This window comes from Rhipicephalus sanguineus, chromosome 4 (assembly GCF_013339695.2).
Source record: "Rhipicephalus sanguineus isolate Rsan-2018 chromosome 4, BIME_Rsan_1.4, whole genome shotgun sequence".
Classification (NCBI taxonomy): domain Eukaryota; kingdom Metazoa; phylum Arthropoda; class Arachnida; order Ixodida; family Ixodidae; genus Rhipicephalus; species Rhipicephalus sanguineus.
Window position 1 is genome coordinate 236,363 of NC_051179.1, and position 21,326 is coordinate 257,688.

At 48.4% G+C, this 21,326-nt stretch overlaps 1 protein-coding gene across 1 annotated transcript; it reads right to left on the bottom strand.

Annotated features, from left to right (window-relative positions):
• Window positions 1–15,002: 15,002 nt before the first annotated feature.
• LOC119389188 (putative nuclease HARBI1) lies at window positions 15,003–15,545 on the bottom strand. Its single transcript, XM_037656394.1, has one exon. The coding sequence runs from the start codon at window positions 15,543–15,545 to the stop codon at window positions 15,003–15,005; it is 543 nt and encodes a 180-aa protein (XP_037512322.1).
• Window positions 15,546–21,326: the final 5,781 nt, after the last annotated feature.

The window sequence follows — 21,326 nt, forward strand, 5'->3', positions numbered from 1 at the left end:
AGAGGTGTACCATAGCATAATGCAGTTGCTCAAAAGAAACGACAATTTCTGAAAAGCACTCTGACGAGCATTACAGATGATGAATCGGCCCTTAGTACATTCTGAGATATCACATGTTGATGTTGCCTCGAAAATGTTATAGCCCACAAACCCAACCGGGACAGAAAGAGGTAACATGGACGCAGCGCTGTGCCCGTCTCACCCTTTTCTGAACTATTTCCTTTGTGCAATATAAAAGCTCAAATGCATTACGAACAGGGCCAAGGTTATGCACTTGAGTGTTAATGTGATTACTACATGAACAGGCCTTGCGTGCGAGACATGTGAGACTGGTACCATTCCTTAAGCACTGCAAAGGCTAGACGTTTGGCAATGCCCTTCGTGCACGCCACTCACTAATGATGTGCCAAAAGTTGCATTACATGGACATTTTACCCAAGCATCCAGCACACTCATAACTTTGATCTCATTTGCACTGTCTTCTGTAAGAGCGCCCCGCTACCCCAGAGTGCCGGGCTACAGGAAGAGGAAGAGCCCGAAGGTAGCGTGGAGGATCCCCCAAACCATCTGGTGGACCACAATTATCTTGGGACACCACAACCACGTTTGTTATGCTCGACAATAAGCAACACTGTCACAAGCACACGGAAAACCTTAGCGCATATAACAGCACGAAAACACTGCACTGAAATTAGACAAGCGAAAACAGCCACAGTATGTGCTGTTGCGTTTTTTTTCTCTGTGTGCCTGTGCCACTGTAAATTATGCATGTTTCAAGCAGTACTCAATTCCTCTGCATTTTGCGTTTCCTCAGTATGCCGACGCAGGGGCAATGATAAATGAATGAAAACACTACATGCGCTTCATCTGTGCCCATTGGAATAAGCAGTGTTGGATGTTTTGACAGAAGATTCAAGAAAGGTACATGCACATTAAATACAGGAAACCGGGACATGCCAACATTTATCAACATATGGTGACCGTTGCAGCGAAAAGCAGCAGCAAGCATTCAGTACAGTTTACTTTCCCCCTTACTGCGTGATTTGTGATCTTTGCATGACAAGTTGTATCAATCATGCTATCCTTGAGTTTGGTTGGTGTTCAGAGAAATTTCGCATCCTGCTACGTATTACTGTTTATAGAAGGGCTTCTGTTTTTTAGCGATATTTAGCCAGGAGAGATGTGACTCACAAAAATCCAAACTTGTGTTTGAGTGTTCAACTCCACAAAAGTTGTAGTGTAAGCCAAAATTTTCATTTGCTGTTTATGCTAATGTACGGTGCTCTTTGAAGTGTGTAACCATCACAACCCTTAGTTAACACATGTTCTATAAACTTGTTTGCATTGTACGTACAAGTCAATAAACATTAAGTGAACATTCCCAGATGTGAAACAATAAAGCCTACCACAGAATGTTACAAGGCTATGTCAAAGAAGCCTAACACAGAATACAGCACATTTACATTATTAAGAAAAAAACATTACAAGCATTGAGGCAAACATCGGGTAAGAAACACGTCATTGTTATCGGGTGGTGACCATTACTTTCTCACATAAATTTCAGTGGTAGTTCTAATGATAACATTTGCATAATATATGAGACAACATGGTCAAGTGCGTAACAGACTGCTTAACTTAAGCAATGCACTACATCAGTCTTCAATGGCAATTATCACTCACAGCAAAGACGCATGCTAGCCATACAACAGGCACTCTGGGTGATGTCACTGTTTCGTGCCTCTTCCGATTGGTCATGAATTCATAACAGTTGAGGAAAAAATTACGTTGTTACTCAGCACGCCAAAATGTCTCAAAATCAAGGTTCTGCCAACAAAAAAGCTGCGTTGAAAATGAACAGTAATTAACCTACAGCCTATTGTCAGGCGTTGATTCAACTGAATGTGAAAGCTAAAAGAAATTATGAAGGTGCCGAGCGGTACGTCCTTGATGAGAGTGCCCAGGTCGCCCATCATTAAAGCAGGTCTTGCCTGCTTTAATACCAGCAAGAGACAACATAATTAAGGCAAACTATAACAACAAACAGTAAGTACTCCGATATGTTGGGCGGAATGTGTCCGGCATCGGATTTCTCATTCTGAAGGCATCATTTCTTGCATACAGCCATGCGACCAAGGCAAAGAAGAAGCCCACCACCACTGCACCCGGGCCGCCAAACGCCAGTTCGCCAAATGCATGCGACTGCTGCGGAACTGGCGGAAGACCAGAGGCGTCCGCTGGCGCTTCAAGAGCAGATGCTCCTGCAAAACGCCCATCAATGGGAGGCAGTCCGGGAGCATTTTTGCGGTGATGAATGAACTAGATATTTCCGCGTTTTATTAGGAAGTTCAAGCAGTCTATGGAAGATGCTTAAAGATTTGCATTTTCAGGTCCTAGCCGGTCGAAAAGCACAGTTTCAAAACTAACCTTAGTGTAACAGCATCGCAGCAACCGCCCGAATGTCACTGAAAATTTTGTTGATCTAGATATGCGTGCTCCTCGAGTTGAACCAGCGTAAATCGCAATGATGTCAATTGCAAACCTCAAGACAGGGCTACGGTGGCCATGCAATCAAAGAAGCTCGTTAAGTTTAAAGCGGTAAATTATGGGGCGCACTAAAGCTTACTCATTATTTGTTAACTAAGCAAACACCTTTTGCAACTGGGTGCAGATAAGAAGAGCAAGGCTTTTGTCTTTCACATTCATGCGATTTGATCAGACCATGGGCACTGTGATGCCTGCTGGTTGGTTATGCAAGCGAATCGTGGGGTGCATTCATAAGTAACTCTACATCAAGACACTTAAAAAAACTCTGTTCATCTTTTCAGATTGAAGCTGCACAGCGCCGGCAGGCAGACGCCATAGTGGAGATTGCAACGGTCCTCCGGGACGCATTTGGGGGTGGGCAGCAGCCGCGGCAGACGCAAGGTGACTCGTAAGGCAAGTGAGGTTTGAGCAGTTTTCATTTTCTATGTTAATTTAAATAATGCACAGATGAACGTGGATGGCGCTGCTCTTAAAAAGACACACAGCAAAAGGGGAAAAAGTTGGTTACAGCTACTCCTGCAAACAGCACGTACAGTCATTACATGCTATGAAATGTCGTCTACTCTGTTCCCAGTGTGAATAGTGCTTAAAGCAGCACTGACATCAAATTTTAAAGTCAAGATGTGCCCTTCATTCGATTGCTTGGTATGCATAGGTCTCCTTGGCCAAATTTGAATGGCGTCCGTCGCGTGGAAGTAATTTTATTTCGAAGGCAAACAGCGTACGGAAGCTCAACGGAAGATTGGTCACGCTGCAACATCGACACTAGTGCTACGTAACAGGTGTGATGAATTCCGACCATACCATCTTGAGTGACGATACGCTAGTTACAATGACGTCGCCGATCTGAGTGTATTTATTGTGCCGCCGACGCCAGGCGAGGCTGTCACCGGCTCCCACTCCCAGCCAGTAGCTCTCCTTGCTGTCCCGATCCGTGCCTGCGATTCATCGTGTCGTATCGATTGATTTGTCGTGTGATCCTCAGCGCGAGTGCGATCAATCGGAGCGACTACGTGCCAGCATGTCGGGAAACCGCTGTGTAGTACGGACCTGCTCGTCGAGGCGCGGAAAAAGCGCCAAGTGCGTGGTGTTTCATTACACGTACGGTACACGCCAACACGACCACAAGCTATCAAAGTGGAGCAGCCTATAGATAATTATCATCGCTAACAAGTAACACGTATGTAGCGTTATTAGCGAATATTAGTTCGTCCGTGGACTTCCTTGTGCTAGCGTAATACCGGGTTACTGCAGCCGTAACCGTGAGAGGCCGCATAGTTGGGCCATCTGGCGACGCAAAGAAGAACCTGGCAAGCACAGAAATGTTATTGTAGAAACCTATCGTATTCTATTTCTCCACTGGTGTGCATTCGCTATGCCGATATTCCATAGAACCCTTTGCGTACACCGGAATGCTGTGCACGCTAATATTCTCTGATATAGCTAACTGAGACACACCAGCGTAAGTTCCAGAATGCCGTCTTCAACCCTAGTCGATACTTTCGACGGCGACGACGGCGATGCTGGTGACAAGGCATGACTGAAAGTGCGCGCCAAGCAGACGAAATGTTAGCTGAGCAGCTGATCCTCACGTCATTCCTTTCTGTGGACAAGTGGTAAACTGGGGCGCGGTCTGTTTTTGATCGGGAGGGAGCGCTGCCAGCGCTAAGAAATGGAGGGCTTGCCGGCCGTTTTGAATCGTGCTAGACACCGGTAATATAAATCAATAAAACACACAGTTATTCGTCCCTCAGTTGCATTTTCAGTCGTGAATCGCTACTAGAGGGTAGATAACTACTCGTGGATGCAAAAATTATGTCATTCGTAAATTTGATGTCAGTGCTCCTTTAAAACGTGTTTTAAGATTGCATACACTGCTGCATAAAAAAGGACTGTTTCCAGAGAGTTACAGTCGTCTCAAACTCGCCCTAGTACGTATGAGTCACTGCGGTAACCGTGCACGCTTTTCATAACTGCCTGATACAATAAGCATGCTGTCAATGAATGAACAGGCAGGTGGGATTGCATCCCCGCTGCGGCGGCTGCATTTTTTATAGTGGCGAATATGTTTGAGTCCCGTGTATTCAGATTTGGGTGCACGTTAAAGAACCCCCGGCGGTCGAAACTTTTCCGCAGCCCTCCACTACAGCATCCCTCATCATATCATGGTTTTTGAGTTTTAAAACCTAAGCTAATATTATTACCAATGAACTAAAACGAATGTTTCATCAGAATACAAATCCTGTAAGAACATAAGTATATGTGATAGCCTTATAATCGAACACAATGCAAGTGGCTACTTTGCCACGAGAAGGAAAAAAAAAATCTGTGTCTCATTTCTGTGCACATCTCACAGGCATGCAACACCCATCATGTGCTGTCCTGGGAAGCTGTAAAACACCGCAGAAGGTGATCCTGCCTTTGCGCACCCGCCTAGTACATGCCAACTGCTGCCACATTGACGTCACCATCGTCGTAGAGGTCTGGATCTTCACGTTGCTCAGTGCCATGGATGTCGTCTGGCTCTGGCAGCTGCTGCTGAACACTAAGATTGTGAAGCACCACGCAAGCTGCAATGATCTTCGATGTGAAGAGTGGGCCATAGTACAGTGCCCTGTACCTCTGCAGGCACCGAAAGCGGGCCTTGAGGAACTCCAAAGCACCGTTCCACGACACACCGCAGTGAGGATTGGGCGCGATTGAACTGGGCCGCAGGGGATCCCGCTTGATGTGCTCCGGGGATGGGGTTGAGGAGCCAAGGCTACATCGGGTATGTACTGTCACCTGCGCAGGAAAGCGTTCCAATTAGGACAATATAAATAGGAATATGAATATTTAACATTACATTCTTACTTGCATGTAATAATTCATTCGGGGGCACCGTGTGAGTGAAATGAACTGCTTGCCTTTTCTTTTGCAGCTGTACATATTGACAGAATTGCTTGCCTGGTTAGGTTAGCTAATTGCAGCTTTCAAAAGGCTCCAGCGAAAAGAAAAGAAGCGTTTATTGACAGACGGTTTGGCATTGACTAGATTCCTTAGTCAGGACGAATGACAACGAAGATGCTGAAGTGCAACTTTTAACTTCTTATACAGACAGGGTGGGGCGAGTGGCAGAAGGAGTGTCTTTGGCGGTGAGGATGTTGCGCTTGCCTTTGGTTACATGGAGCTGATGCGGGGGACACAAACGGGCAGTACACTGAACGATTGATGTTGTTTGGTCTTGTTGCGCTAGAACTATTAATGTGGGTTATCTTGTCGGCTAGTTGGTTTAGCATAATCAATTGACCCGGGAAGCCATCGAGGCGCATAATATTTCACTGTTAAAAGAAAACTGTGTTAGCACACCATCGATTTTATTACCTGACAAAGACATTTCATACCTCTCGGCTAACTTGGCATGATTGTACCGCTTACGCCATGCACACTGAGCATCATGTGATGATGACCATCCCATTACTAATTTTGTTTCTATGTATTTTTTTGTTTCTGTCTATTTTGTTTGTGACGAGGTGTTCCTACTGATGTATTTATGTACATTTTTTTCAACGAATGAATTTCAGTTGTACCAAACTTCTTTCTATGTATTTTCTCTTGGTTTCTGTCTATTTTGTTTGTGAGGAGATGTTCCAACTTATGTATTTATGTACGTTTTTCCACCAGAATGCATTTCAGTTGATAGTCAGCGCTTCGTGTGGTGTGTTGCTCGTTCCTTGCTTCGTCTTCGTGCTCACCGCGCTGTTTCCTCTTTCAAAATATTAATGTGGGATGAAAGCAGTTTTCTTCAGTAACAGCTCAAATCGAGCTGTACAATTTTATTGCTACGTGGCGCCTTGTTGTGTGTGCTTATTTGTATTTCTTTTTTCATGCCAGTTGTCATTTCTGTAAATAATCTGTTTTCCATTAATGTAAGCTCCATCTCATGTATTCTCTTTCATTAACCTAGCCTCAAAGTGTGGCATATTATTTATATTTATTTTTTAACCATTTCACAATAAAGGATCTACAACATCCCCATAGCATTTTCTTGTGCCTTCCTGTTGCAGTAACAGTCTTTCCCAAGGCCACACAGAGACATGTTGCTATTATACACCTACAGTGAGTTAAAGTATTGTGTGCTGCCTTGGACCTCAGCATTACAGGAGCAGTGTGACTTGTGTTGTCAAATGTGCACCTCATTTAGGGGAACTTTGGTGCCAATAAAGATAATCTACAACCAGAGTGCCCTGCTAGTACTGACATACGGAGAACAACAAAGAAACCCGAGAAGTTAGGAACCACACAGCCCGTGATGGAATGGAAAGTGACAGACAACATTATGACAAAGGAAGACAGCAGAATGAATAAGACAACAAAGAGAGGTTGCTGATCTTGAGTGAGTCGGAAGAAAAGGTGGACTTGGGTGAGTTTTTAATGCATTGGGCAGATAACCGCTCATCTGTGAGAGCGGCGAAATGGGTACCGAAATATTAGAAATGTAGCCGAGGATAATAGAGCATTACAGTGGGAAAGAGATCAAGAAATATGCAGGCATAAAGTGGAAAACAGCTTGTGCAGATATGACATTATTTTGGAAAGCCACCGTCACGTAGTAGACACAAAATGCGCTGATGACGACGATGCTAGCCAAATAGCTAGCATGGCTAGTTCTTCTTAGTATAATTTCGGTGATTGAAATTTCAGATTGCCATGCACCACCTTGGTCAGCACTTGGTCAGGCATGTTGAAATCTGTTGTTTCCTATATGTATGAGCAAAAACTTTAGAACATTTTTAGTTACATGAACAGTTACTTCAACTCGCTTTGAAGAGATCAAGCTTTCGATGCCTTGGTGCAAACCGTAACCATTTTGTCATTCCCTGAACTTCAGTGCTTATCTTGCCGAACGCTGCTCATTTCGTTTGACATTATATTTGTGAATTTTCACAATTTCCGGGGATCATCGCTCTCCTGCGTGCAGCGATGGATCCAGACCCCACATTACGCAGTCCGGACTTGGCGTCGCCTTCGACGTCAACCTCAAGGAAGCGCAACAGCCGAGATGACGACACCACCAGTGACAGCACTGAACTGTACACGGCGAGTAGTGAAGAGAGCGACGACAATATCATCCCTGCAGTGAAGGGCAAAGCTAGAAGGCGGATGGTCGGTGCGTCTTCGCCAGCTAGCATCTCTACCGTGAGGCTGCCTGGAGTCGTAAACGCCATACCATACATACCCTTTGTTCTTGTTGACTCATCGGTCAACCTGAGGAACATAAACAGGCAAGTGATATCGGCCCGACTCGAAGCTATCGTGCCTAATGAGATACATGATATTAGACTCAACCCACGGAAGAATATCTTGGCCATAGACGTTGAGCACCCGGCTGCGCTACATACCTTGCGAAATGTTACGGAGCTTGGAGACATCAGACTCAGTGCTTTCATCCCGCAGGATAGCGACACGATGAGGGGCGTCATTTATGACGACGACGTTTCTATACCGAATGGAGATCTTCCTGTGCTGATGAAGCCAGCTACTGAGGCCACAGACATATTGCAAGTATGCCGGCTTGGCAACTCCCGTTGCATGAAGGTGAACTTCAGAGGCGATTGTATCTCATCGCATGTGAAGTTTGGTCATTTTCGTCACGTTGTCCGACCCTACATTCCAAGGCCTCTGCAGTGCCACAAATGTCTGAAACTGGGCCATGTTAGAGGCGTGTGTAACAACTAGCCCGAATGCCCACGTTGCGCCGAATCCCACAAAGCAGAGGCCTGCAAAGCAACTCTCCCTAAAATGGAGCAACTGCAGCGGAAACCATGATGCCTCATCGAAGCACTGCCCAGTACTCAAGAAGGAGAGGAGTATTCTGAGGCAAATGGTGAAGGACGGATCCTCACGAAAGGAAGCAGTAACGGTTGTACAAAGACGGCGTTCCCGTCGACGGCGGTGCTCGAAGAAAAGAAAAAGCAGTCATCTGCCAAATGTGCCTTCACCTACGCCACCACCGCCGCCGCCACGACCACAGCGACCGGCCCCGGCCCCGCCGCCAGGTGTGATTCGTCCAGAGGTGCAGAAAGCCACTGCAGAAAGACAATCCGACACTGATTGCCCTGCTTTACCGCGGGCACACCTGCCTACGGAACCAAAGCATCCCCAGTCGACAACGGCTACGTCACCAGCAGACAGTCTATCCGCCCAAGAGGTCGAGGTTTCTTCTGTCCTGAGGTCGCTGATGAGTGTTATCCGCACTCTCCTGGCTAGTCTGCAGATACCTGCTGCTAAATGCGCACTGCAAGTCTTGGACATCCTCGAACCAGTACTTGCTGGCTTGCAGTAACAAGATGGCACTCCATACAACACATCCGCCTTTCCGAGAACAAGTCAAGCGCGCTTCCATAAATCAATGGAACGCCAGAGGTCTGCACTCAAGAATGTCTGAATTTAGACAGTTCGTTTTTGAGAACAAGTTTCCCATCATCGTCATTTGTGAACCACATTTTTCAAAAATAGCTCGACTGTCGGGCTATGAATCATTTGTTTCTTCGTCATGCATTCAGCGAAGTCAAGTTGCTGTGTATATCTGTAAAGAGCTCACGTATGTTCGGCAAAGAGTAGAACCTAACGAAGAAAATAGCTACGTGTGTCTACATGTCAAAAAGAAGTTGTCGTTTACACTTATAGGCGCATATATACCTCCGTCGCGCCGCCTTGATCAACAGATCCTAAATGATATATTTGCAACGACTCCAGCACCTTGGATATTGATGGGCGACTTTAACGCCCATCATCCACTGTGGGGAAGCGTCAGGACAAATCGAAGAGGCACGAGCCTTGTTGACCTTGCATCACAGCACGGACTTCAGGTGCTGAACGACGGCAGCCCGACTTATCTCCGAGGAGTAGCTTACAGTAGCTGCCTGGACTTGACATTAGTGTCGCATAGTATTGTCACGAAAGTTCAATGGTTCACAGATATTGAAACTCACGGCAGTGACCATATTCCTACGTACGTGACAGTAAGAGGCCTGGACGGTTCTCCTTCTCCTGGACACTCAAGACGTATTGACTGGGAAGCGTATCAGATGTCAGTGGAGGACAAGTGTATGCACGAACCGCCGGAATCAATTGAAGAAGTGATTCTTAATGCGATGGAGACTTGTACGAAGATGTGTTTGAAAACATCGAGACGTACAGCATGTAGTGTACAGCAGTACCATTAGATGGCTGTGTCATTCATGTAGGGTACAGCAGTACCGACAGATGGCTGGTGCAGGTGCATGTGTTTTGTTAAAGTTTACCCTTAAAGTTTAAAGGCCGGAGAGCGGGTCGGGGTGCAAGATGTCAACTCCCCAGCAACAGTCTTAGGGCCAGCTCAACGCCCGCGCTCCTTTGTGGTGGAGATTCCGACATGTGTACTTCAGCGTAACCGGATGCATCTGGTGCCAACGACGGGAACACCCACTACCAACCCACCTGGAAGCTCTGTGGCGGATCAGCCCGAGACGACTACAACACCTGGAGCTGACAAAGCAGCACAAGACCAACAAACCGCGTCGCCTCGGGAAAGCACCTCCACTGCAGAGGAACCTCAGGGTTCTGCTTCCACGCCACGCGTCTCACGGTCGCGGTATGGCAGGAGGATCCGCAGTCCGAAAAGCCTCGACCTGTGAACATTGTTTTGTTTCGGACCATGAGTGCTGGTGTCCCGCCACCGTCGTCTAGTGGTTATGGCGCTCGACGGTCGTGGCGGCTGCATTTTCGATGGAGGCGAAAATGCTTGAGGCCCGTGTACTTAGACTTAGGTGCACGTTAAAGATCCCTAGGTGGTCGAAATTTCCAGAGCCCTCCACTACAGCGTCTCCCATAATCATATCTTGGTTTTGGGACGTTAAACCCCAGATATTATTATTAATATGAGTGCAGGTGCATGTGTTTTGTTAAAGTTTACCGTGGGGGGCATGTAGTGTACGGCAGTACCACTAGATAACTGTGTCATTCATGCAGTGTACAGCCGTACCGCCAGATGGCAGCGCGGCATGTACTGCTTTCTGTAACAAGGGCTGCCAATAAACCTAACGTCACTTTTCTGCCCGGAGACTCGGCTGTCGTGTCACTTACTCGCCCGATGCGCTCGACACAGCACTAGACCAAGAGTTGGAGCAACCTCGAGCTATCCGCCGGCGTGCCGAAAGACGATATAGACGCACGAAATCCATCTATGACCTCAGAGAATCCAGACGCATTCAGAAGAAAATCCAGCGTCGTATGCACAAACTTCAGGAACAACGATAGAAGAGCTTCTGTGACTCGCTAGATCCCCGCAAGCCTTTGTCCCCCGTATGGAGGACTCTTCAAGGCATTCACTCACATCCGCAACAGCGTCATCCATTCGCTGCGCTGGCACTACATCAACTTCACTCACAGCTTGAGGTCTCTGGTGAATTTTGTGCCAAGATCGCTGGCGACATCGCTATACCGACCGATCTGTTACCACATAAAGTTCCGGTTGCACGAGATCAGCAAATGGAGGTTCCATTCTCTATGGAAGAACTTCATGCAGCACTAAACACGTGCAGGCGCTCGTCGTCCCCAGGTCCAGATGGAGCGACCTATGCTGCCTTACGTCACCTGTGTCCGAAGACACAACGCTGTCTCCTGGACATATTGAATCAATCTTGGCATGATGGCGAAGTCGCCGACGATTGAAAGTGCAGCCGCCTGGTGCCTGTGTTGAAGCCCGGAAAGTCTCCGCTGGATTTGGCATCATACCGGCCCATCGCGTAGCAAGCTGCGTCGGCAAGGTCATGGAGAGGATGCTGCTGACACGCATGGAATGGTACCTAGAACATTATGACATCTATGCTATGGCTGGCTTTCGACGGGGTCGATCTTCAATCGATAGCGTCATTGACTTGGTGACCTCCGTTCAGCAGCAGAAAGCTAAGAAGCGGCTGTCGGTAGCACTGTTCTTAGACGTGAAATGTGCCTATGACAGCAGAACTTGGAGGTCACGTCTTTCGATGGGTAAGAAGCTACCTCACAAAGAGATCCATGTTCGTCCTAACAGAAGATGGGCCTACGAATAAGCATTTCACAAGTCGTGGGGTGCCACAAGGTGGCGTGTTGAGCCCGACTCCTTTCAACCTAGTTCTGGTGGGGCTCACCGAAACTCTGCCACAGACGGCTTATATATCTCTCTACGCTGATGATATCTGCATCTGGGCGTCCGGCGTAACACGGCCTGAAGTACGCGCAAGAATACAGAAGGAGGCAACATTGACATCTGCATACCTTCGCCAGCAAGGTTTGACTATCGCTACAGAAAAATGTGCAGCAGTGGCATTTCACGCAAACCGATGTCCTTCTACCCAGTGTGCATCGAATGCCAATCAATTGCTTATAAGAGCAGCCATAGATTCGTAGGTGCCATCGTGGATCGCGACCTAACCTGGAGTCCCCATGTCGCATATCTGAAGAGAAAACTCATATGCATTGAGAATGTATTTAAGTTCGTGGACGGAAAAAAACATGGGGACCATCCGTGCATTCAATGCTGCAGCTTTATACAGCCCTCTTTCTCGGATTTCTACGGTACAGCCTTCCCGCCCTGTCCAACACGTGCAAGAGTAACATCCGTGCACTGCAGAGCATGCAAGCCCAAGCACTTCGGACATGTCTTGGCCTTCCAAGATGTTCATCGACAGTTGCAACTATCGCTATCACACAAGAACAGCCGGTCACAACTCATGTCATTGTTGAGACGCTGAGAGCCTACACTCGGCATTTGTCACGGCTACCGTCACATCACTTAGCGTGTTCGCCAGCGCGGAGGCCCTATGCTTCGTTCTGCGGTATTGTGACAAAAATTTACAGCATATCCACGGGTGAATGATGAAGACCTTGGGCGAAGCTCCTGAAGCAATCATGGTTACACCGTGAAATGTTCAGTGGTTTCGCCCAGCAGTAATCAAAGCGATACGCCGCTGTGATTACTGCACGCCATCTAGCGTGCAGGGTGCCGCTGCTTTTTTTCTTTTCTTCTTTTCTTTTCCTTTTTTCTTTTCTTTTTCCTTTTTTTTTTGCACACATTGCACACATCTCTATTGGACAGCGCCATCTATTGAATGATACGGGAGACGCGACGGCGGGGGCACGCCACATGGAGCGACGACCGACCAGGTGATGCTATAAGAAGCTTCGCCCCTAACACACTACGACATATTACCGCCTGGCTTTAAACCTGCGATGCGCCCGGCATCTGCGTTGTGGAGTCTCCATCAACCTGACGTGTGCTTATCGGTTCCTGGAATCGTTAAGAAGACACGCATGTCACCGCTAGCCCTGAAGCAGTTGTCTGCGTCTGTTGGAAGAAACCTACTTTGACCGCAAGCATGTTTACACCAATGGCTCCACTAATTCCAACAGCTCTATCGGAGCGGTGGTTGTTCCATCTGATAACGTACTGTTAAAGTTCAAGTTTTCGCACATCACGACGTGGACAGCCGCAGAACTCGCAGCGCTTCAAGGTGCGGTCAAATACATCCTTCAGCAGCCACCTAATCGATGGGCCATCTTTTGCGACTCCAGGTCAGCCTTACAAACACTACGGTTTGCTTTACGGCACGGATTTCACGAACAATCCTTCTACGAGATAAGGCACGACTACCACCAAGCACTCGAGGAAGGACATGATATTATATTTCAATGGTTGCCGAGTCACTGCGGAATTGTCGGCAATGACCGCGCGGATGAAGCTGCACGATCGGCTCATGACCAAGACCTGCGGACACCCATACCACTCTTGAGAACGGACGCCGCGTGGCGACTACAATCACTTGCACGCCGTATCACTCTTCTACAATGGAATACGCAGGCTTTTTCCAACGCGCGCCTGTATTAGATTGGCCCAAATTTGCAACTTCCTTTGCCATCCGGGCTCTCAAGACGCGATGCAACTTTACTGTGCCGCAAGTGGTTGGACGTGGCATTTACGAATGCGTATTGGTCAGCAGTGCGGCATGCAACATTTGCGCCTGCGAGGAGACGCTTGAACACATTCTATGCCACTGCCCATCATATCAGACTCAACGACGTTGTATGGAGGTCAAGCCTCGTCACCTGGACTCAAGACCACTGACCGAAAAGATCTTGGGACCTTGGCCTACGGTCTCGCATATGCGCAAAGCCACAAAATCCCTCTTGTGCTTCTTGAACCCGACTTCACGAGCGCCTGTGAACAGCGCGACTTCGTGTTGTGTAGTTTCACGCTGTTCATCCATCTCTTTCTTACTCTTCTTCTTTCTTCTCTACCCTTTCCTTTCCATTATTGCCCCTTCCCCCACCCCAAGTGTAGGGTAGCCAACCGAGCCAAAGCTCGGTTAACCTCCCTGCCTTTCCTCTTCGTATCTCTCTCTCTCTCTCCCTGAACTCCTCAAGAATCAGCGTACGTTCCCAGCACTGTTAATGAGCATTAGGACAGCACAAGCTTCCGAGAAACCATATCCGACAACATCACTCTAGGTTTCACTCGGCTTTTCGCGATTATGTTTTGTCACAATAAACTTTTTTCGTTTTCTTTAACCAGTGCCCCTCTGTAACACCTTTCTCAGCTACAATACAAGAGGCAGCAACAAAATTAATCAAATAATCATTACTGATGTATTCGCTACAATAACACACCCCACGAGCAGTACTCATCTCGCATACCAAGCAAGAATTCGGCACCGTGGCCACGGCTGCCAGCGCTGAACTCCCGGCTCAAGGTGGATGCCCTCCACAAAAAAGCGTCGTGCACCGAGCCTGGGTATGTGGGCTCCAGGGCAGTGATGCGAAGGGTTGCGTCACACACCTGCAGAGTTTTGTGTAGGTTGGAAGGAAGCCAGCAGCAGCAATACAACCAGCTACATGCAGTACAACTGTAACTCTGTGATTCAACACCCGTATTTCTCTCATGGTGATTGCCAAGCGCAGCTTTGATCGCCTTACGTTTTATTATGGCTGTCGCCGCATCTCTGCATATTGTCTATAAAATTGTGGTGCAGTCACAACATGTGATTTTCATTCCTGCATTTTTTCTTCAATACAAGAGAGTTACAACGATCAGATATTAAGATCGATGCACCTGCCTTTAATCCTGTCATCACCCTTGACGGAACTAAATAGTGGGGGAAACTTTGTTTACCGCGACTGCTGCGTTCTTTTCAATCGCTGCAGTTCGAGCCACGCAAGATGCCTTTAAAAATGGAGAAATGGCCAAAATTAGTCTCACATTCCTCCTTTCAGCAATCGATTAACAGCATGCACAAGAATGAATAAGATTGAATTTGTCCTCACCACCATGGCGTTGAGGGCGTAATAGCCTAACAGTACGTTATGTTGGGCTAGTTGGTGCATCGTTACTTGAAATACGTGGCGCAAGGTTGCAACTGAGAAGTCTGTTTCTTCTCAGTTGCAACCTTACGCCACGTATTTCAAGTGGCGTAATAGCCCTTGCGGCAAAAGCACGAAGCTTTGTTGTTGTCGTCCCTGTCGTACGGCGCCCGAATACAAATGAACGTGCCGTCGACCGCCCCGATGCAGCCTGCGGACCTTGCGTCCATGTTGACAAAGCCTTCTTTCGCCGCCACCAGTTGCTGGGCGCTGGCAGGGAAGGCGATCCACTCATCGCCGAGGCGCTCGACAATCGCTTCGACGACAGCGTGAATCGAGCGACTGACACCTGACTTGCTCGTCGCCAAGTCCTTGTCGCTTGCAATCGTGCCCTGGTAGCTGCCGGTAGCGAAGAAACGAAGGGCGCAAAGCACTTGCTGCTCGACGGTCGCGGCGGTTCGCGTGCGAGTACGCAGCCTCTCCAGATCGTGGTGAAGCTCTTCGCATAGCCATCGCGCCATGTCCTTCGTCAAGCGGTACCGCAGGCGAAACATCTCCTTGGGCATCGAGAAAGCATCGCGGTGCTCGCGGAATTCTCTTTCTGCCTGCAGTTGCAACGACTGCACGATGAATGGCAGCGCCATTTTTTCTGCCAGCGTTCTCTTGCGCCGAGAACCACAACTGACACAACTGCCACAACTTCGAACAAGTCAAATTCAGTAACAAGCTTTCACTTTTTCAAGCAAACTTTACATACACTACTATGTGATATTATTAACGGAGACATGCTAGCTGTGGTGTAGTTGCGCCATCTGTGTATGGCGCGCGCACTGAGAGTGCGCCTTAGTGTGTGTAATTTCGGCAAATGTCTGTAACGGCGCAGGTGATGGCAGGCAGCCAATCGCGTGTGCACGAGTGTCCGTTGTGTCATATTTCGAATAAACGGCCGCTGGCCGGCTAAGTCTTTGTCGGGCTTCCGCGGGCTGCGGACTTACTCTCTTCTCCTGCTCGTGTCGCGGGCCGTGCCGGCGCACGTTGCGTCTCGTGTCCAGTCGTCGGGCCTTCGCCGTCGGACGCAGCCCGCCGACACAACGATATGGCGATGAGGATGTTTTTCGCGTCGGTTCCGGCCGCGGCAGGAAGAACCCGTGTGTTGTGACTTCCTTTTCTTCGTCATTCGTCTACAGATGACCAAACATCATCATTATGGATGCTCCTCACGAGCTGACGCGTGCTCACGTAGCAGCGCTGGCTCGCCCTCTTCTTTTCTTTTTTTTTCTAGTTCCATTAAAGCGGTTCATCTTGCAAGACGTGTTTTTGGCTCGATGTTAACCCCGCCGCAGTTGGAAGGCTTAGAGGTCCAACACATGGTGCCGAAAACCCGGGACCTTTAGACACCGCTGACATCATCGACGCACGGAGCCGCGACAGCAAAGAAGACGCGGCGCCTGCGACCTCGGCGAGATTCCCCGACTGCGTGCGACAGAATGGAACGACAGCTTAGCCGACGCAACAGCCTGCGGTCTCAACTCGATGTCCTGTTGGCCGAGGCGGAAGGCAACTTGCGAGAGAATCGAGAGGTCACGAAAGCTACTGTAAGTGTACTCCTCGATCGAATCAGCTCCTTTTACGGACAGATAGAGAAAGTTGATGAGGCGATTTTTGAAGATACGCCAGACGACCTGTTAGACAGCGAGACGTTAGACGCTGGAAAATACCGTGACAAGGTTGTTACCCTGACAGCGAACCTACGCGTCAAACTGAATGAATGTCTGTCGCCTCCAACCACACGCCCTACTAACGTTCACCCGTTGCCTTCCGGCAAGAGCAAGCTTCCGCAGCTAGAACTCCTGAAATTTGACGGGAACCGCAGACAGTGGCCGCGATTTTGGACCTAGTTTACATCAGCAGTACACGACAACAGCGAGCTGAGCACAGCTGACAAGTTCAACTACTTGAGCAGTCTGGTGACCGGAGCAGCCGCCTCAGCTATATCGGGATTGCAAGCTACCGAAGAGTGCTATGCAGACGCCATTGAAATTTTAAAGAAGCGTTTTGGAGATGAACAGATCATCGTTCAAGATCATCTACAAGGTTTGCTGGACCTCAAACCGGTGTCATCATCAGCAGACGTCCATCAGCTGAGGAAACTGTACGACAAAGTACAGGTTTATATTCGAAGCCTCAAGGCGCTTGGCACGAACTCGACAACTTATTGCACCATGCTGCGAGAAATCCTGTTAAGAGTTCTCCCGACTGACATGGTACTTCGGTTTCGCGAGGCGCGCAAGGCATCATCATCAGCTGCAGCTTCTTCGAATACAGAAGATAACGAGCTTCAAATGCTTTTGGAATTCTTCGACCTTCAATTGACTTGTCGGGAAGCTGTGGCCGAACAAGAGATACACAGAAGTCGTCGCACACCAGAGAAAGGAGGATTAAAGCCCAGCCATCCACGAGACGTTTCCACGACAGCTGCTCTACAAAGCTCAGCTAGTAGTCCGCAGAAGTGCCTGTTTTGCCGTTCCGAAAAGCATTCTGCTGAAGTTTGTGATAAAAAGGAGATCAGCCTCTCGCTCAAAAAGGAGATGCTTACCAAAGCCGGAAGATGCTTCCGTTGTCTAAAGCAGGGCCATTTGGCGAAAGATTGCAGAAATGGGCTGAAATGTGGAAAGTGTGCGACAAGGCACGCAACATCCGTTTGCGCATCGGAAGAGATCAGAAGCGACAAGGAGAAGGTGCTATCTGCATCGGTAAATCTAATCTCCAAGCAGCCAAGCTCAGTCGTAATGCTGCAGACTCTGACGGCCATCATATCAGGAACCAAAACATCTGGTCGCTACCGAGTCCTTTTCGATGGCGGAAGTCAGCGGAGCTTCATTACGGCGAAAGCTTCCCAAAGACTTGGCTGCGAAGTAATAGAAGAGGAGACGTTGATCGTAGGCGTGTTCGGTGGTGAAAACGCGCGGAAAACCATGCAGAGGGTGCGAGTATCGATTCTCCCTGCGAAAGAGGAAATTCCGATTTCAATCGATGCGCTGGTGGTGGACACAATATGCAGTGAATGCATTCCGGTACCAGAAGAAAACGTTTTGAGAGAAATGAACAAGATGCAATTGGATACGCAAGCTCTCTCTCTGCAAGGAGTTGAAGACAAACAGATTGCGGTCCTCGTTGGTTCAGACTATTATTGGGATCTAGTAACTGGTACCGTGAAGCCTGTGCACGGAAAGCTGAAAGCTTTCGAGACAAGACTGGGATGGACTGTTCAAGGGCCGTTGTCTGCTACAACCAACGTAATACAGAGTGCCAGTGTCGTAGTCCTTCGAGCCACGGTGACAGAGCAAGACATCTCGAAACTTCTGACTCGGTTTTGGGATCTTGAAAGTATCGGGATCAAGGCCGAACACGAAGAAACGAAGGTCGCCGATTCAGTGCTGGAAAACTTCGAGAACAACATCAAGAAGAAAGACAATCGCTACGAAGTCGCGCTACCGTGGAAGGAAAGGGTCGACCTGGCAGAGAACTATGCAGTTGCAACCAAACGTCTGCATAGTTTGATGAAGAAACTTAACAAGGACAGCGAGAAACTTAACAAGGACAGCGAGCTCTTGAAAAGATACGATGAGACTATTAGACTGTACCTCGATGAAGGATCTGCTGAAAGAGTACCGGAAACAGAAGAGCATCCACCTGGACCCCTGTATTATATGCCACATCGAGCTGTAATACGAGAGGACCGATCTACTACGAAGGTACGCATCGTATTCGACGCATCCTCTCACGAATCTGGTTCAAAGTCCTTGAATGATAACCTGGAAGCTGGCCCAAATCTAAATCCTGACGTAGTGACCTTACTGCTTCGTTTCCGACGCTACAAGGTAGCGATGCATGCCGATGTTGAGAAGGCGTTCCTACAGATTGGCCTGAAAGAACCAGACAGAGATGCGCTCCGCTTTTTGTGGTTCAAAACTTCCCCACAAGTGAACAGCCCAATGCCGGTAATAGAAGTTTGGAGAATGACTAGAGTGCCCTTCGGAGCTACTTCAAGTCCTTTCTTACTGACTGCTACTTTGAAACGCCACTTCAGGTCCGTAGAAACCCTCTATCCTGTGACATCTCGACGATTGCAAAGCTCCATATATATGGACGATCTTCTGATCGGAGCCGACACAGCGCAAGAAGCTATCCAGATGCACAAAGAAATAATTGAGATCTTCACGCAAGCTTCCATGAACATTCGCAAGTGGGCCAGCAACGATCCTCTAGTATCTGCCGCCTTCGAACAAGGAATCACTTCACAGGAAAAATCTCTTTGCTCACCTTCTGGACCTCTGAAAGTACTGGGACTTCATTGGAACAAGAAGACGGATACCTTTTCGTTCAAGCCCCAGGATATCCTCCAGTTCATACAGGAGCATCGGATTACAAAACGCTTTGTGCTTCAGGCTGTTGCAAGGATCTACGACCCTTTGGGGTTTCTTTCACTTTTCTTAGTACGGGCGAAAATCTTCTTACAAGATCTATGGAAGGAAACCCTCGACTGGGATGAGACATTGCCACCCAAGTTGTCTGCTCTCTGGCTGAAATGGAGCAGGGAGGTAGCCATGCTTAGTGACCTCAGTATTCCACGGTTCCTAGCGGCCGGCGGAGAAGGCCCTTACCAAAAGGCAGCACTCCACATCTTTTCTGATGCAAGCGAGTCGGCATACGGGGCTGCAGCCTACCTTCGTACGGCCGACTACAGTGGCACCGTCCGGACTATGCTACTGATGGCAAAGACCAGAGTTGCGCCGTTAAAGACGGTCACTCTAGCGAGGCTGGAAGTGATGGCAGCATTGCTTGCAGCCCGAATGTACGCCTACATCGTGAAGAATTGCGACCTTGGAATTGGTGAAGCAACATTTTGGTCCGATTCCCAGATTACACTTTGCTGGATTAAAAAGGATCCCGTTACCTGGAAGGAGTTTGTGCGGAACCGGACGCAACAAATCAGAACTTTGACTGAGTATACCAGATGGCGATATTGTCCTGGAAAAGAAAACCCCGCCAATTTGCTCACTCGAGGCTTGTCTGCGCTCAAACTGAGTCAGTCGCAGTTGTGGTGGTTTGGACCTAGACGGCTTGCAATGTCTGATACGTGCTGGCCCGTGTACGGGGGAAGGATTGACATCGAAAACGGAAAGCTCGAGGCAGCTGAGACAGAACTAAAGGTCAGCACCCATGCTGTTAATACGAGACCATTGCTGCCATCGCTGATCACAAAACTTTTAAGAGTAACGGCATGGGTCTTCCGTTATGCCAAAAGGTTGAAGAAGGAAAATGATAGGTCTGGGGAGCTGTCTGCTGAGGAAATTCAGCAAGCGGAGTGCTATTTGCTTCGAGAGGAACAGAGATCTCACTGTGGTAAAGAAGCAGACTGTGTCGCGAGCAAGAAACCGCTCCCTTTACAAAGTCCACTTAGGCATTTTAGACTGTTCACAGACGAAAACGGGCTTCTTCGGATACAAGGAAAAGCTCCCAGGGCTGACGACTCATACAGTTCTCGCCATCCCATCCTCCTACCAAAAGACTCACACCTCAGTATGCTGATAATCAATCATGCTCACGCAAAGGTCTTCCACGGGGGAGTTCGAGACACTCTGACTCAAGTTCGAGAACGATTTTTGATTCTTCAAGCACGACAGTCTTTGAAGAAAACGATAAGACGGTGTGTCATCTGCCAACGCCTACAGAGTAAACCTGTTGAGCAATCTTCACCTTGTATGCCTCAGGATCGTGCTACTCAAGCCCCTCCGTTCCTCGTGAGTGGAGTTGACTTTGCGGGGCCACTATACATCAAAGGGCATCCCCACGAGCGCTCCTACATCGCTCTTTTTACGTGCGCGGTGACAAGAGCTGTTCACATGGAACTGGTTGAAGACTTGACCAGAGTGAATTTTCTTTGCGCCCTGCGGAGATTCGTATCACGGCGGGGCCTCTGTCACACTATCTACAGCGACAACGCACGAACATTCGTCAAAGCGTCCAAGGACCTACAGAAGCTTTGGCGAACGATAAGACACCCCGACGTACTCGCCTTCTTTTCCTCCTCGAAGATCCAATGGAAATTCATTTGCCCGAGCGCTCCTTGGTGGGGCGGGTTCTACGAGAGACTCGTTCGTTCTGTAAAAACCTGCTTGAAGAAGATGCTCGGGCGACGGCTTGTCAGTCGGACAGAGCTAGTTACTCTACTAACAGAAGTGGAGGCCGTGGTGAATTCTCGACCTTTAGCTTACGTGTTCAACGACGTAGATGAACCGTACCCCCTATCTGCAGCAGATTTTCTCGTTGGAAGGAGACTGACAACGCTACCACATTACGAACTGAAAATCAACACCGAGTCTACCAACGATGCACTGAAGAAACTTTGGAGCAAGCGAGAA

Coding starts and splice junctions, on each gene's coding strand:
- LOC119389188 (XM_037656394.1), bottom strand. CDS start 15,545: ATGGCGCTGCCATTCATCGTGCAGTCGTTGCAACTGCAGGCAGAAAGA.